This window comes from Gymnoscopelus braueri (genome assembly GCF_963280865.1).
Source record: "Gymnoscopelus braueri genome assembly, chromosome: 21".
Classification (NCBI taxonomy): Eukaryota; Metazoa; Chordata; class Actinopteri; order Myctophiformes; family Myctophidae; genus Gymnoscopelus; species Gymnoscopelus braueri.
In genome coordinates this window covers 12,884,634-12,898,998 of record NC_137623.1, presented here as the reverse complement: position 1 = coordinate 12,898,998, position 14,365 = coordinate 12,884,634, and the positions used below count along the sequence as shown (strand labels likewise).

Genomic DNA, 14,365 nt, shown 5'->3' with positions numbered 1-14,365 from the left:
TGGCTTACCATGCCTACTTAATATATATAAATAAAAGTACCTTAAAAGGACTATTCCGTGAGTGCTGGTATTAGTGCTGAGACTTATTACACAGTTTGAAAATGAGTCATCTTTTTTTTAAATAAATTATGTCCATGTCCAAATGGTCCAGCAGAAGACCCAGGGTAGAATGGGAGATGGGAGGGTTTGTACACCCACACCCCCACACACACACACACACACACACACACACACACACACACACACACACACACACACACACACACACACACACACACACACACACACACACACACACACACACACACACACACACACACTCACACACCATCCACCATGGCAGCAGGATTATCTTATCTCTCTGGCATCAGGAGGATCAGTGTAAGGATAAACAGGAAGAGAGTGCGTGCGCGGTGCGCCCAGCTCTGCTCCACTCTCTCCTCATCCTCGTTATCTCAGACGTGGTCTTTCTGCATGACACCTGGTGAGTCTACATGTGAACTATCCTCTATCTATCCCACTGTTTCCCAAACACAGGGTAGCGAGACCGTTGTTTGGGTCGACCAAATCCTGGGAAGAAAACCAAACTTATCTTTTGGGTGAAAAGGTGTGGGAACAATAACAATAAAGTTGGATACAATTTCAGGCAATGTAGAAGAACGTTGACACTGCAAATTAAGTTTGATTTAATTTATTTCTGCAGGCTTACTTACAAAGAACATTTGTATTTGTTAATGAATCCCTTATGTCCATTTATATCAAGACAGAAAGCACATCACTCCTCAGCTCATGTAATCATGATATGGTTGCATGAATCATATCGAGTGATTTAATGTGGCTTCATGTCACGTCATATCCCAAATGTTTACTTTTTTCCTCTGGTGTGTGTTAAAATAAAAAATATATTGCCATGTGTGGGCCACTATTTGCATGCATTTGACCCCTTTTAGCTCTTAACTCCAAAGTTAAAAGGGTACAAAACATAAAAAAGATAGAGTGATCAGTCTTGAAAAGGAAATGCCATCAGATAACATTCACTAAGCTGCTACTTTCATCTCGCTTCCAGCAGCCATTAAGGCTAAGTTGTGCTTCAGTGGTCTAGCACACAGGTTTTCAAAGTGGGAGGCTGTGGGGTGGACGGCAGGGGGGGATTTTTAGGCCTGACCTCGACTAAGTCGACTAGTCGACTGGTTAGTCGCGGGGGGTCCGAGTCGACTGCGTGTCTCTTAGTCGACTCTAGTTGGAAAAAAAAAAATAATGGCCAAAAATGTTTTAAATTGTTTTTTGGCCAAGTCTACACCTGCAACCACACTTAACTTCCACTTTATTCTTCTTATTCCTCGTCTTTGTATTGGTATTGTTTGTGTTGGAGCGCCTCAGTGCGGCTGCAGAGTTCATGTGCAACCTCTTCCAGAGAGAGATAGAGACACTAGAAACTCTGCTGGAGACACAAAACAAACTGTGTAGACTTGGCCCTTTAAAATAAAATGTATTTTGGCCCTTTTTTTTTTTTTATTAGTCGACTGCCAGTCGACTATTGGCAATTAGTCGCCAATTAGATTCGACTAAACAAATCCTTAGTCGGGGACAGGCCGTAATTTTCAAAAATAAATGATATAAATATATACTTTTATATATTACACAAATCTCTGTGTGTGTGCATGTGCTAGCTATATAACTCTCCTTCATGTATCTCGAGAAACGTTCAAGCGATCAACTTCAAACTCGGCATGCATATCGCTGAAGATCCGAGGGAGTGGATGGAGTGTGGTGCGACGTCGGTCAGATCAGTGGATCTCCAAAATCCAAAACATAAAACCCCATATATGGAGATCCTAGATTAATATGACGTCATACTATACTGACAGAGACTGGCCTGAAGTCCATATTGGGACATGCCTGACACAGAATGGGTATAGTGCACTAAGTAGTATTGCTTCATTGGTATTGCATAACCGAGGGGGCATGCGTTCCCAATGGGCACCGTTCCCATCGGGCATTAGCCTAGTAGTAATATACTGTATTATATATTTCAATTCAATTCATAAGATTATTGGGTAAGTTTGACCACTTTCAACCCAACGCATTCCTGGAGTGCGGAAGTTCTGAAAAGTCAACATGTGCCATATTTCCCCCCCCCCCCCTCCTCTCCCCCCTTCAAGTCACAGTTTGACGTTTGGTCAATAAGTCCCAATATGACTTTTGGGGGTGAGACAGTGTTGCAACGTTCAACCTGCCGTCTCTAAGATCTTTTAACATTAAAAAAAAAAAATCAAACATTGCAGATCTCCATGCTCACAATGCATTGCGATGCGACGCGTTGTAAGTTAACAGAGCAGTGCAGACTAATTTACTAATGTTACACAGTCATTGTATGTTATGCTGTATTGTATAACTTGTAGATTCTCAGTCCCACAGAAGGTGCACATTCTGCTGTGACATGGAATCTAATATACTTGTGTTTATCTGTTTATCGGATGCTGTAAAGGGGAAGCTGCCTTGAAGCCTGAAGAGCTGATTAATGCTACATGGGGAGCATCTTGGATGGATGGCGAATGCACTGGGGTTGGTTGATTATAGCCATGGGTGGGGGTCTGTATAGAAGGCAGAGCAGCTCAGTTAAGTGTGGGCTGCCATGGAGAGAGGTTGACACCGTACCTCTCTGCTTAGTTATGCCGTGTTGAGTTTGAGTTTTCTTTTGTTTTGTTATTTCACTTGTCCAGGCCTGGAATAAATACTTTTTATTTTACCTGCAAGCCTGCCTTCTGGTCCATTCATGACATTTAAAGGGTTTTTCACTGACTAAAATGCCGATCTACAATCCCACTTGGTAACACAGATCATCTATCTTTGCTACTTTCGTTTTTGCTTAAAAGCCATTTCACAATAAGGGGGGGGGGGAAGCAGCCAGTGGCGATGGCATTTTGGGGGTCCTTGGCATGGATACGTTTGGGAACCCCTGTTTTAGCATCATGGAGTGCTGCTAAAGGTTTTCCCAGTGACATCATATCCAAACACAGAGCCCGGGCGGGCCGGGGCGCGAGGTGTCCATGGAATGTTTGCTGTCATTTTTGGGTGAATTCCAGAATCCCTGTGTGATCCCCACCAGGGCTCAGGGCTGATTGGCACTCTGGAGCTGTTTTGAAAAGGGATTCCACGTGGAATTAAGAGAGCTTTGTGTCAAGAGACGCACATTTATTCAGACAAATCTCCAGGCTTATGTCTGTAAAGAAACATACGATTCTGTGGACAAATAACTCTTCTAAATGCCAGGGTTATGCCTATTTATTCACACACTACCAGTGGTGGACAGTACCTATTACATTTACTTTGTGTACTGTACTTGAGTAAATGTTTTGAGTGTTTGTATCCACTACACTTCAAATGAAAAGTACAATGTAATTTGGACTTTTGAATACTTGAGTATTTACTTGAGTATTTACTTTATCCACCATTGCACACTAGCATGTTGGTATATAGAGCACAGAAGTCTGACCTAATTTACGCATCCTACCTGAGTCACGGTTTCCCCCCTTCTGAATTCCCATAGACGTCTTTAATATCGCGTCAAATAAGAACTGTGTTCCAAAAATAAACAAATGATCCAGGCGAATTGACTCATATATCCATATGAAGCATCAACTGACGGTGAGAAAACGCTAATGTTACTTCCGCCGAATTAGTTACATTTTCGCCAGAAACAGACTGTATCAAATATGAGTGACTGACTATCATAAACGATACAGAGCCACCTCCCTGACAATATCGCCGAGACAGTTTGTTTATTTTTGGACCACAATTCTTATATGAGACGTTTCTAAGATGACCCAATGTTATTCTCCATAGAGAAATTACTTCCGCGACCCAGGGGATGAACGAGTGACGCCAGGACTTCGGTACTCTATTGTGGCATGGGTAAACCCTGCAAGACAACCTCATATCGTCACTGTCGGGCTAGTCTCGCGTGGCCAGACTGTTGCCTCCCACAATTTTCAAATGTTTCCGGTTATACAGTCTTGGCCTCGGAACTTCTGATCATGATTAAAATATAAAACGGATGTGAAGCCTCCTCCCCACTTCCGTTTCGTCTTTACAGTCGCACAAATGTATCCTAATATAAATCGAAATCATCTAAGCATACATAGCTTGATGCTAAGCAGAAATGGAAATTAGCTTCCTCTCTCGGATTTCGGGAGGTGTAGTTCCAGACTCTATATAGCGTTCGGAGATTGTAGTTGTCTGGCTACGCGAGACTATACTGTTGGACAGAAACCTTGTATCTCCATATATTCCAACTTCACACAAAAGTAGCAAAAAGAAATATTTTAAAAAACGCGTTGTTATGCGATGTGTTTTGAGCTTGTAGATGGGCAATCTTTGGGGATTTGAGTCCTGAAAAGTGAACAGTTTCCACCCGACAGTGACGATATATCACGCGGTGACACCTCGGCTCTGCAGCTAAAAGTGTTCAAATGCAATTAGGTACGGTGACATCTCATTCGGTCCCCGCGGAACCACTGACATATCATCACTGATGTAAGGCTGCAAGAATGTGGCCCGGCCATGGGAACGGCTGCTCCTCCACAGACCTCTAATTGATAGATTTTGCGTGATTAGTGTGTTCTCCTTATTGAATGTGATGCTTTAGGGCACTTTTTATAAACCAGAAACCACTTCCTCTCTGATCTCTCATTCTAATGGCCCTCTTTTTCTGGCCATCAGCTGAGTCTTTTCTCTCCCATAATCTCTCTCTCTCTCTCTCTCTCTCTCTCTCTCTCTCTCTCTCTCTCTCTCTCTCTCTCTCTCTCTCTCTCTCTCTCTCTCTCTCTCTCTCTCTCTCTCCCTCCCCTCTCTCTCTCTCTCTGTAGTGAGTTATGGTAGTCATAAGATTCGGGACATTTGCTTTTACAGCTGTCCTAATACCGTGCTCATCACGCACGCTAAAAGAGAACACAAATACAGCTGGGTGTAATTGATGTCACCGGGCTGGTCAGATCTGGTCACCACCATCAATTAACCCCCCTCTCAATCACGCGGACAAAAGCACACCCACACATGCACGCACACACACACGCACACACGCACACACACACGCACACACGCACGCACGCACGCACGCACACACACACGCACACGCACACACACACGCACACACACACACACACACACACACACACACACACACACACACACACACACACACACACACACACACAATCACGCACGTGTGTGTGCACACACAGACACACGCAGACATACACTTATGCATGCACACACTCACACCACACACACACACACACACACACACACACACACACACACACACACACACACACACACACACACACACACACACACACACACACACACACACACACACACACACACACACACACACACACACACACACAGAAACATGCATGCACTCATGCATAGACGCAGTCACACGCATGCACGCATGCACACACACACACACACACACACACACACACACACACACACACACACACACACACACACACACACACACACACACACACACACACACACACACACACACACACACACACACACACACACACACACACACACACACACACACACACACACACCTTGGAAACCAGCTGGAGCCTATAAAATGGTAAAAGTGAGAGGAAGTTAAAGAGAGATAGAGGGACCAAGCAAAACAACGTAGGAACGTAGCTGGCTCTGTTCATCTGCTTCTCGCTGGTTTGGCCTCCATGAATGTGTAATTACCCCACAGTTGACTCGCCTGCTGTGTTTGTGAGCCAGGAGTGTTTGTCTGCATGGAGTGGGTTGGTGCGTTGTTTGTGTGTTTGTGTGTTTGTGAGCAAGGAAAAGTGTGTTTTCCACATTGTAGTGGCTTGCGGACCGTATATATACGGTCCGCAAGCCACTACAATGTGGAAAACACACTTTTCCTGCAAACAGAAGCCACATATACTGACACCAGCCAGTATATACTGGCTGGTGTCAGTATATGTGGCTTCTGTTTGCAGGGACGCCACGCCACAGCGCTCTGACCACCTGGTGCATTATCCTAGACCATTTTGTGAAGAAAGGGAAGACAGGAATAATCCATTCACATGGTTTAATGTTAACTAGTCTATACCCATCATTTCCACCCACCGTCCATCCAGGCTATGGGACTGCAACCACGACTACAGATCCCATAGTCTGCGAGGACCTTTCACAAAAACGCCAATAAACAGCTGCAATTTTGGGAAATTTGTCTTTGTCACTCTCTTCATAAGCCAATGGTCAATGCCCGTGTGCAAGTTCAGATCGACTTGCCAACCCACTAAGGAGAAAATGCGGTTTCAGACTTTCATTTTATTGTAGGATAGGATCGTAAAATGGATCATCTGTCACAGAACATTTTGGGCAGTGTTGCCATGTCCGCTTATTATAAGCGACTTTGGGCTTTGCCTGTAAAGTTTCTTGTAAATATTGGTAGTTGCGGGTTGCGTTTTTTTTGGGCTTCTCTCTAAAGTGCAGTTGCTAATTTGGGCTTGCTGTCTAATGTTGTTTAAATCAGTGGTATTCAAAGATTTTCTACATGCTCACAACACATCGCATTGCGACCTACAAGCTCACAACACATCGTATTGCGACCTGTGTACAGTAGATCGGCTATATTTGCCATTCTTTGGGGGGGAAATTGTTTTTGTAAGATTTCACCTACAATGACATGAAAGTTGTTATCTGTCAAGGAACGTTTCCGGCCATCCAGTGGTTTGGGGACAAACACTGACGAAGGCCGGATGGCTGACAAGGTTCTGTGACAGATGAAGATACAAACAAGGGATACCCAGGGAGGGTATGAAGGAAGAGGGAAAGGAGAGAGGGAGGGAGAGTGAAAAGTGAATATGAAAAAAGAGGACATCTTACTTTCTCATTTGACGAGGCTGAAGGAAGCAGATAACCTTCAGCATTCTTCTCCTATCCTTTCATAGTAAAATACAGCGTTCATTTGACTGTGAAAGCGTAAAAGGTCCCTTAGGTGGGTCCACTTCCAGCCAATTCTGACCTGATGGAACTTTTCTCCTGTCTCCGATGAATCAATTTGCCTTTATATCTCAGCGTTCAAAATTAGTTTGGGACATTTCCGCTTTATTTTGATAGTGACCGTGAGAGAGCCATGATAGGCTGACAGAGAGCAGGAAAATGACGTAGAGGAAACAGACCAACTGACCGAGAGTCCCGAGTCGAACCGGGGATACGCTGAAGAAGGCATCTTGTGCCCATGTGGTATGTGCCCTGACCATTCAGCTGTCTTCCCAATACCCCATATAATGTTTATACGTTCATGCCTTCATCCTTTTCTTTTGTTTTCTCTGGCCGTTCTGTTTCCTCCTTCTCCCCCTTTCTCTCTTCTCTCTGTCACTCCTTCCTTTCTTCCTCCAGTGAGACCACAGGAATGCAGAGAGAACTGTCACAGTGCTACTGTCTATGTCGTGCATGGTAATCACTGTGCCCACAACACACACCCACGCATAACCACACACACACATGCACACATGCACGCACAAAAACACTATAAACCAGACTGCTTTGTGATTCAGTTGGCCATTATTTCATGACATATCAACATGAATATCATATCAGCCGCTGGATTTAATTGAAGCAAGCGTAGCAGGATAAATACTAACCTCTGTGTGTGTGTGTGTGTGTGTGTGTGTGTGTGTGTGTGTGTGTGTGTGTGTGTGTGTGTGTGTGTGTGTGTGTGTGTGTGTGTGTGTGTGTGTGTGGGGGTGTGTGTGCGTGCATGTGCGCGTGCATGTGTGTGTGCATGTGCGCATGCACGTGTGTGTGCATGCATGAGTGTGTGTGTGTGTGTGTGTGTGTGTGTGTGTGTGTGTGTGTGTGTGTGTGTGTGTGTGTGTGTGTGTGTGTGTGTGACTGTGTGTGTGTGTGTGTGTGTGTGTGTATGTGTGTGTGGGTGTGGGGGTGTGTGTGCGTGCATGTGCGCGTGCATGTGTGTGTGCATGTGCGCATGCACGTGTGTGTGCATGCATGAGTGTGTGTGTGTGTGTGTGTGTGTGTGTGTGTGTGTGTGTGTGTGTGTGTGTGTGTGTGTGTGTGTGTGTGTGTGTGTGTGTGTGTGTGTGTGACTGTGTGTGTGTGTGTGTGTGTGTGTATGTGTGTGTGGGTGTGGGGGTGTGTGTGCGTGCATGTGCGCGTGCATGTGTGTGTGCATGTGCGCATGCACGTGTGTGTGCATGCATGAGTGTGTGTGTGTGTGTGTGTGTGTGTGTGTGTGTGTGTGTGTGTGTGTGTGTGTGTGTGTGTGTGTGTGTGTGTGTGTGTGTGTGTGTGTGTGTGTGTGTGTGTGTGCATGCGTGCGTGTGCGTGCGCGTGTGTGAGTGTGCTTGTAAGTGTGTGTGTGTGGATACGTGTGTGGTGGAGTGATTATACCTCAGGCTTCACACATATTTGGCCATCTATTTAGAGAGTGTTACAGTAGGTTGCCACATCCTCCCAAAATATTTTCCCATACATACCTAAGACTGCAGACTGCCTCCATATATCCCTGAACTGCATCTTCAGTTAAACCATGTACGTGAGAGACATACTAAAAACATGCTATAAACGGAGTACCCAAATGGAAAGACAGAAGTGCCTGGCCTGTCTGTGTGTGTGTGTGTGTGTGTGTGTGTGTGTGTGTGTGTGTGTGTGTGTGTGTGTGTGTGTGTGTGTGTGTGTGTGTGTGTGTGTGTGTTGTGTTCTGAAGTATGTGGCACTGGCTATACACATATTTGGCGTCCTTTCTGTGTTACCCCCCCGACTATGTGCCTCTGTCTGCATTGCCACTTCAAGCAACCAAATGAAACCATACACATTGGGACAACACAGAGACAATAGTCTCAAGATGTCCTCTTTAGCAACACAAGCTGTTTTTACTCAATGCTCATTTCATGACTGTAAATTACAGTCTACAGTAAAATACAACTTGCAGCTCACTGTCCCAATACTTATAATTTTGACTTAATTTGAAAAGTATCGGTTGCTGTCGGGCAGAAACTAATGCCCAATTTTGTACTTCATCGTGTGACAGCATCACGCAAAGGTAGTGAAAATAGCCGGTCTACAAGCTCACAATGTGTTTCAATGCGTCGAAACTTTTCACCCAGAATGACATGGCCAAAATAGGGTGCCAGGTTTAAAGTGGTTAAGTCTGTCTGTGGGCCTTATAAATATGTAACCAATAAAAAGTATTAAAAATAACTTGTGAGTAAATAATAACTACACTGGACGCATTGGTACACTTGGGTTCTTTTTTGGGATGTTTTGCACATCAAGAAGAGAAGCAAGAAAACGTACAACAGATGCTTTGCCATGAGAAAACCTTTGAAAGCATTAGCAACCTATATGCATATGTAATAACTATGCCAATACTTTAACAACAGTACATTATACGAGTACCTATATTAAATCAATAAGCAGTTCATATTGCAATGATGGGTTACATAATGTTAAAACGCAACTGACAAATCCCTGATACAAAATATTCACATTCAACATGATCAGTTCATAACAAAGATAGCCTATCAAATATGTGATCAGTTTAGCAAATGGGAAATAAAACCGAATGCAGGAAAGAATTGTGCATTCAGAAAAGTCCCTTTTCAACTTGAAAATCCATATTACAAAATAATCAATGCCCCTCTCAAAGGTAGTCTCAGGTGATTTGTACAGCAGCTGCCATAGTGACAGGAAGCATTGACAGGAAGCATTTCATGTTGAGAAACAAGGTGAGTTGCACACACAGAAAAGGAAGGAGAAAAAACAGTGAGAATATCGGGGCCATCCCTATGTTCCCCAGGTTCTATTGGGTTAGGGATCCTATGCACACACAAAAACAAACAGTCAATATTGCAGTTTTGGTTGTGTATTTATTGAAGAATTGCAGTTGACATGTAACAAGGTACCAATCTTAATTCTAATGTGGGTCGTGTAACTGCTTCTCTTTTGCTTTTTTCTGTTGCTCTGTCTCTGTTGCTCTGTCTTTGTCTTTTGTCCATGTTTCTCTGTCTCTGTTGCTCTGTCTCTGTGACTTTGTCCCTGTTTCTCTGTCTGTCTCTGTGACTCTGTCCCTGTTTTTCTGTCTCTGTTGCTCTGTCTCTGTGACTTTGTCCCTGTTTCTCTGTCTCTGTGACTGTCTCTGTTGCTCTGTCTCTGTGACTTTGTCCCTGTTTCTCTGTCTCTGTGGCTCTGTCTCTGTGACTCTGTCTTTGTGACTCTGTCTCTGTGACTCTGTCTCTGTGGATCTGTCCCTTTTGCTCTGTCTCTGTTGCTCTGTCTCTGTGACTCTGTCCCTGTGGTTCTGTCTCTGTGACTCTGTTCCTGTGGCTCTGTTCCTGTGACTCTGTCCCTGTGGCTCTGTCTTTGTGACTCTGTTCCTGTGGCTCTGTGACTCTGTCCCTGTGGCTCTGTCTCTGTGACTCTGTTCCTGTGGCTCTGTCTCTGTGGCTCTGTCCCTCTGTCTCTGTGACTCTGTCCCTGTTTCTCTGTCTCTGTGACTCTGTTCCTGTGGCTCTGTCTCTGTGACTCAGTCCCTGTGGCTCTGTCTCTGTGACTCTGTTCCTGTGGCTCTGTCTCTGTGACTCTGTCCCTGTGGATCTGTCTCTGTGACTCTGTCCCTGTTTCTCTGTCTCTGTGACTCTGTCTCTGTGACTCTGTCCCTGTTTCTCTGTCTCTGTGACTCTGTCTCTGTCTCTATGACTCTGTCCCTGTTTCTCTGTCTCTGTGACTCTGTCTCTGTTGCTCTCTGTTGCTCTGTCTCTGTTGCTCTCTGTGACTCTGTCTCTGTGACTCTGTCTCTGTGACTCTGTCTCTGTTGCTCTGTCTCTGGTAAGAACTGTTTGTGCTCCCTACTACCTGTGCCTTCCTTGTTTATTGCACCCTATACACCCTGTGCTGTCCATCTAATGCCCGCCACCAAGTGTCCAATAATAACACTACAAAATAACATATAATATGCCAACAACATAAATGGCTCCTACAGAACATATCAAAAGAATAATATTTCATAATATATTATGTACACTACAGATTGCACACATTTGTGAAATAGTTGTGAAAACATTCTAAAATATTGACTTTCATCATATGAAATGACCGATATTTGCCTATTTCAAACCAAGCATATGAAATACATTCTGAGGCAAAAGATTCCAACAACACAAAAATCTGTTGTCCAGTGACGTCAGCATCTACTGTACCATCCAGACTTATGTTCAGTGGTGGAAAAAGTACTCACATTTTCTACTTAACGTAAAAGTATCAATACTGCAATGTATACTCTGTTACAAGTAAAAGGCCTGTGTTCAAAATGTTACTTGAGTAAAAGTACAAAAGTATTGGCATCAAAATATACTTAAAGTACCAAAAGTAAAAGTACTAAATGTTTGAAAATAGTAGATCTACAAGCTCACAACGTGTCGCGATGCGCTTGTAGATCGGCTATTTTCAAATAGCCTATATATAAAACTAAAGTGGTTAATGTATGTTTCATAATATAATCATTTATATCTGCAAAGTAACTAAAGATTTCAAATAATTGTAGTGGAGTAAAAGTACAATATTTGCCTCTGAGATGTAGTGGAAGTAAAAGTATTGAAAATTGGAAATACTGCAGTAAAGTAAAAGTACCTCAAAATTGTACTTAAGTACAGTACTTGAGTAAATGTACTTAGTTACTTCACACCACTGCTTATGTTCCATCCTAAAACTCAGGACACCTTAGTCCCTGGTGTGGAGCTCTGATGTAAACATCATGTGGGCTCACAGAGACACCGTATAGTCCCTGGTAGAGCTGTGAATGTTGCGTGGGCTCACAGAGACTATACACCGTATAGGTCCTGGTACGGAGCTGTGAATGTTACGTGGGCTCAGAGAGACACCGCATAGGTCCTGGTACGGAGCTGTGAATGTTACGTGGGCTCACAGAGACACCGTATAGTCTCTGGTACGGAGCTGTGAATGTTACGTGGGTTCAGAGAGCAGCAGCAGGTTGTTGAGTTTGATCACGATGTTGGCGAAGTCGGTCAGGTCCACAAAGTCAGAGGTGATGATATTGACCCCATTGACCCCTGGTCGCTGAGCCTCCACCCACAACATGATGATTGGCAGGTTCCTGGTTCGGGGCGGGAAGAGGAGGATGAAGGACGAAAGAGAGACAGAATGGAGGAGAAGAGAGAAAGAAAGAGGGGAAGAGTACATTTCAGCTATACTGTATACAGGCTGGCAGCAGCAGGCAGGCAGACAGGCAGACAGACAGACAGACAGACAGACAGACAGACAATATGTGTACTGTAGCTACCATATAGGCAAGGCATGTTCATAACACATTTTAACAACAAGGCAATTCAAAGTGCTTTAATACAACATCAAGTAGGCTAAGACATTATGACGCACAGGAGTTAGACAGTGCGATACCAAATAAAAAGTCAAATAAAAAAAATAAGACAATACAATACACAACAGTACGGAATAAATTATATTACAACTCAGTGGTAAAAATAGAGGTATTAAGCTCTGATTTAAACAAACTGCAGAGCTTTAGCAGACCTGCAGTTTTCAGAAGTTGGTTTCAGATATGTGGCGCCTAAAAACTGAACACTGCTTCTCAATGTTTCGTTCTGATTCTGGGGACACAAAGCTGACCTGCAGATGACCTGAGAGGTCTGGAGATGGTTCATGATATAGAACAAGATCCTACAATTTATTTTGGCCATTCAATGCTTTATAAACCAACAGCAGTATTTTTTATGTAAAATATATATATTTTGCAAGTTAAACAGTGTAGAGAGACAGGAAACAGGGAGAGAGAGAGTCGGGGAGTGACATACAGCAGAGGCCCACCGGGCCTGGGAAATCAAACGTGGGATTCGCTGTCAGGCATCAGAGCCTGTGTGGTATGCACTTTAACCACTCTGCTATCAGCAAGCCGGCCAACAGCAGTATTTTAAAATCAATTCTTTGACGGGAAAGCGAGTGATTGCAACCGACTGTGTCAAATGCAGCACTGAGATCTAGTAACTCTAAAGACTGAACTTCTGCCACTGTTCGTGTTAAAGTGGATGTCATTGAATACTTTAACCAGAGCACTCTCAGTGCTGTGGTGAGGTCCAAATCCTGACTGGAAGATATCATGGCCATTGTTTAGAGCCAAGAAGAAGTTGTTCAGTTATTGAAAGACTTTTTCAATTACTAGAGGTTCGGGCCGCTACGGGGCCCTCACTTCTAGAGCTCGGGGAGCTATGCGGCCCTCACCACACATAGAGTTAAAAATAATAGAGAGGGCACCCGAATTCTCCTCCCATCCACTTGCATTGAGTTGCTCACCCAGCGCATGGGCCTATTTGAACCCTTCTTCCGGGTTGGAAATTTGGTGGGCGAGGCCTATTTGGGGCTCCAAACGCGTCACTTCTGTGACGCGTTTTGCGTCACAGTGACGCGTTTTGCGTCACAGTGACGCGTTTTGCGTCACAGAAGCGCGCAGCCCCATGCGCAAGCTCGTGCGCATGCTCGTGAGTCGAGCCCATTGGTCGAAACCGTTTTCGCTCGTTCATGTATAGGTACTAAGCTGCAGTACCATGAATTGCCAGCATGTTCAATTGGCTTCAGTGAAACCACTGGGTTCTGGGGGCTTGTCACCACACCTATGTCGCACCGCCGATCTGTGCATTTGACTCCATTATGCGCATCTCCATATATGTGAATTTGAGAGGATGACTCCCATATATGGTGTATACCGTCTATGACGCCAGATCGGAATGTGACAGCGTCTTCGAACCAATCCATATATAGGCATAGGTACTACGTAAGCTCCATATACTGTCAAGTGAAGACGTGGTGACATCAGCGGTATGGCGTGATAATTGTTCATTATTGAGTCTAGACGCGTCTAGACTTTTTTTTAGACCCCCCCCCCCCGGTTCTACGAGACTCGGATACGTCTTTTAAAGCAATCGGGGGATCGATCATACTGGAGATAAATATTCTATGATTTTTCAAAGGTTAGTGAAAAGACTCGAAAATCGCTGGCAGTGGCAAAATTATGTTTTATTTCTGGCAGAAAATAAAACAAAGAGGCCTGTGGGAAGCAACCTGAGAGAAGAGATGTGTTGGCAACTTGTAGAAGATCTGAGACCATGTATAGAAGATCTGAGACCATGTATAGAGGTCTATATAAGTTCAGTGTGTACTGTATATAGATCAATAGAAGGATATTATCTGTCTGTAGGGATGGGAATCGAGTCCCGGAATAGTTAGGGAATTGGAAGCGTTAACTCAGAGAATCAACACTGAGTCAGTACTGCTTATCAATGTTTTTCTG

At 44.1% G+C, this 14,365-nt stretch overlaps 1 protein-coding gene across 1 annotated transcript in view; it reads right to left on the bottom strand.

The window, feature by feature from the left end:
• Positions 1–12,009: 12,009 nt before the first annotated feature.
• Positions 12,010–14,365, bottom strand: part of plcxd2 (phosphatidylinositol-specific phospholipase C, X domain containing 2) — a gene marked incomplete at both ends in the record, with an annotated part of 11,950 nt that continues 9,594 nt past the window's right edge. Inside the window, one exon of the mRNA XM_080417396.1 lies at positions 12,010–12,160. Within this exon, the coding sequence (XP_080273522.1) occupies positions 12,010–12,160 (151 nt within the window). The remainder of the gene's footprint in view (positions 12,161–14,365) is intronic.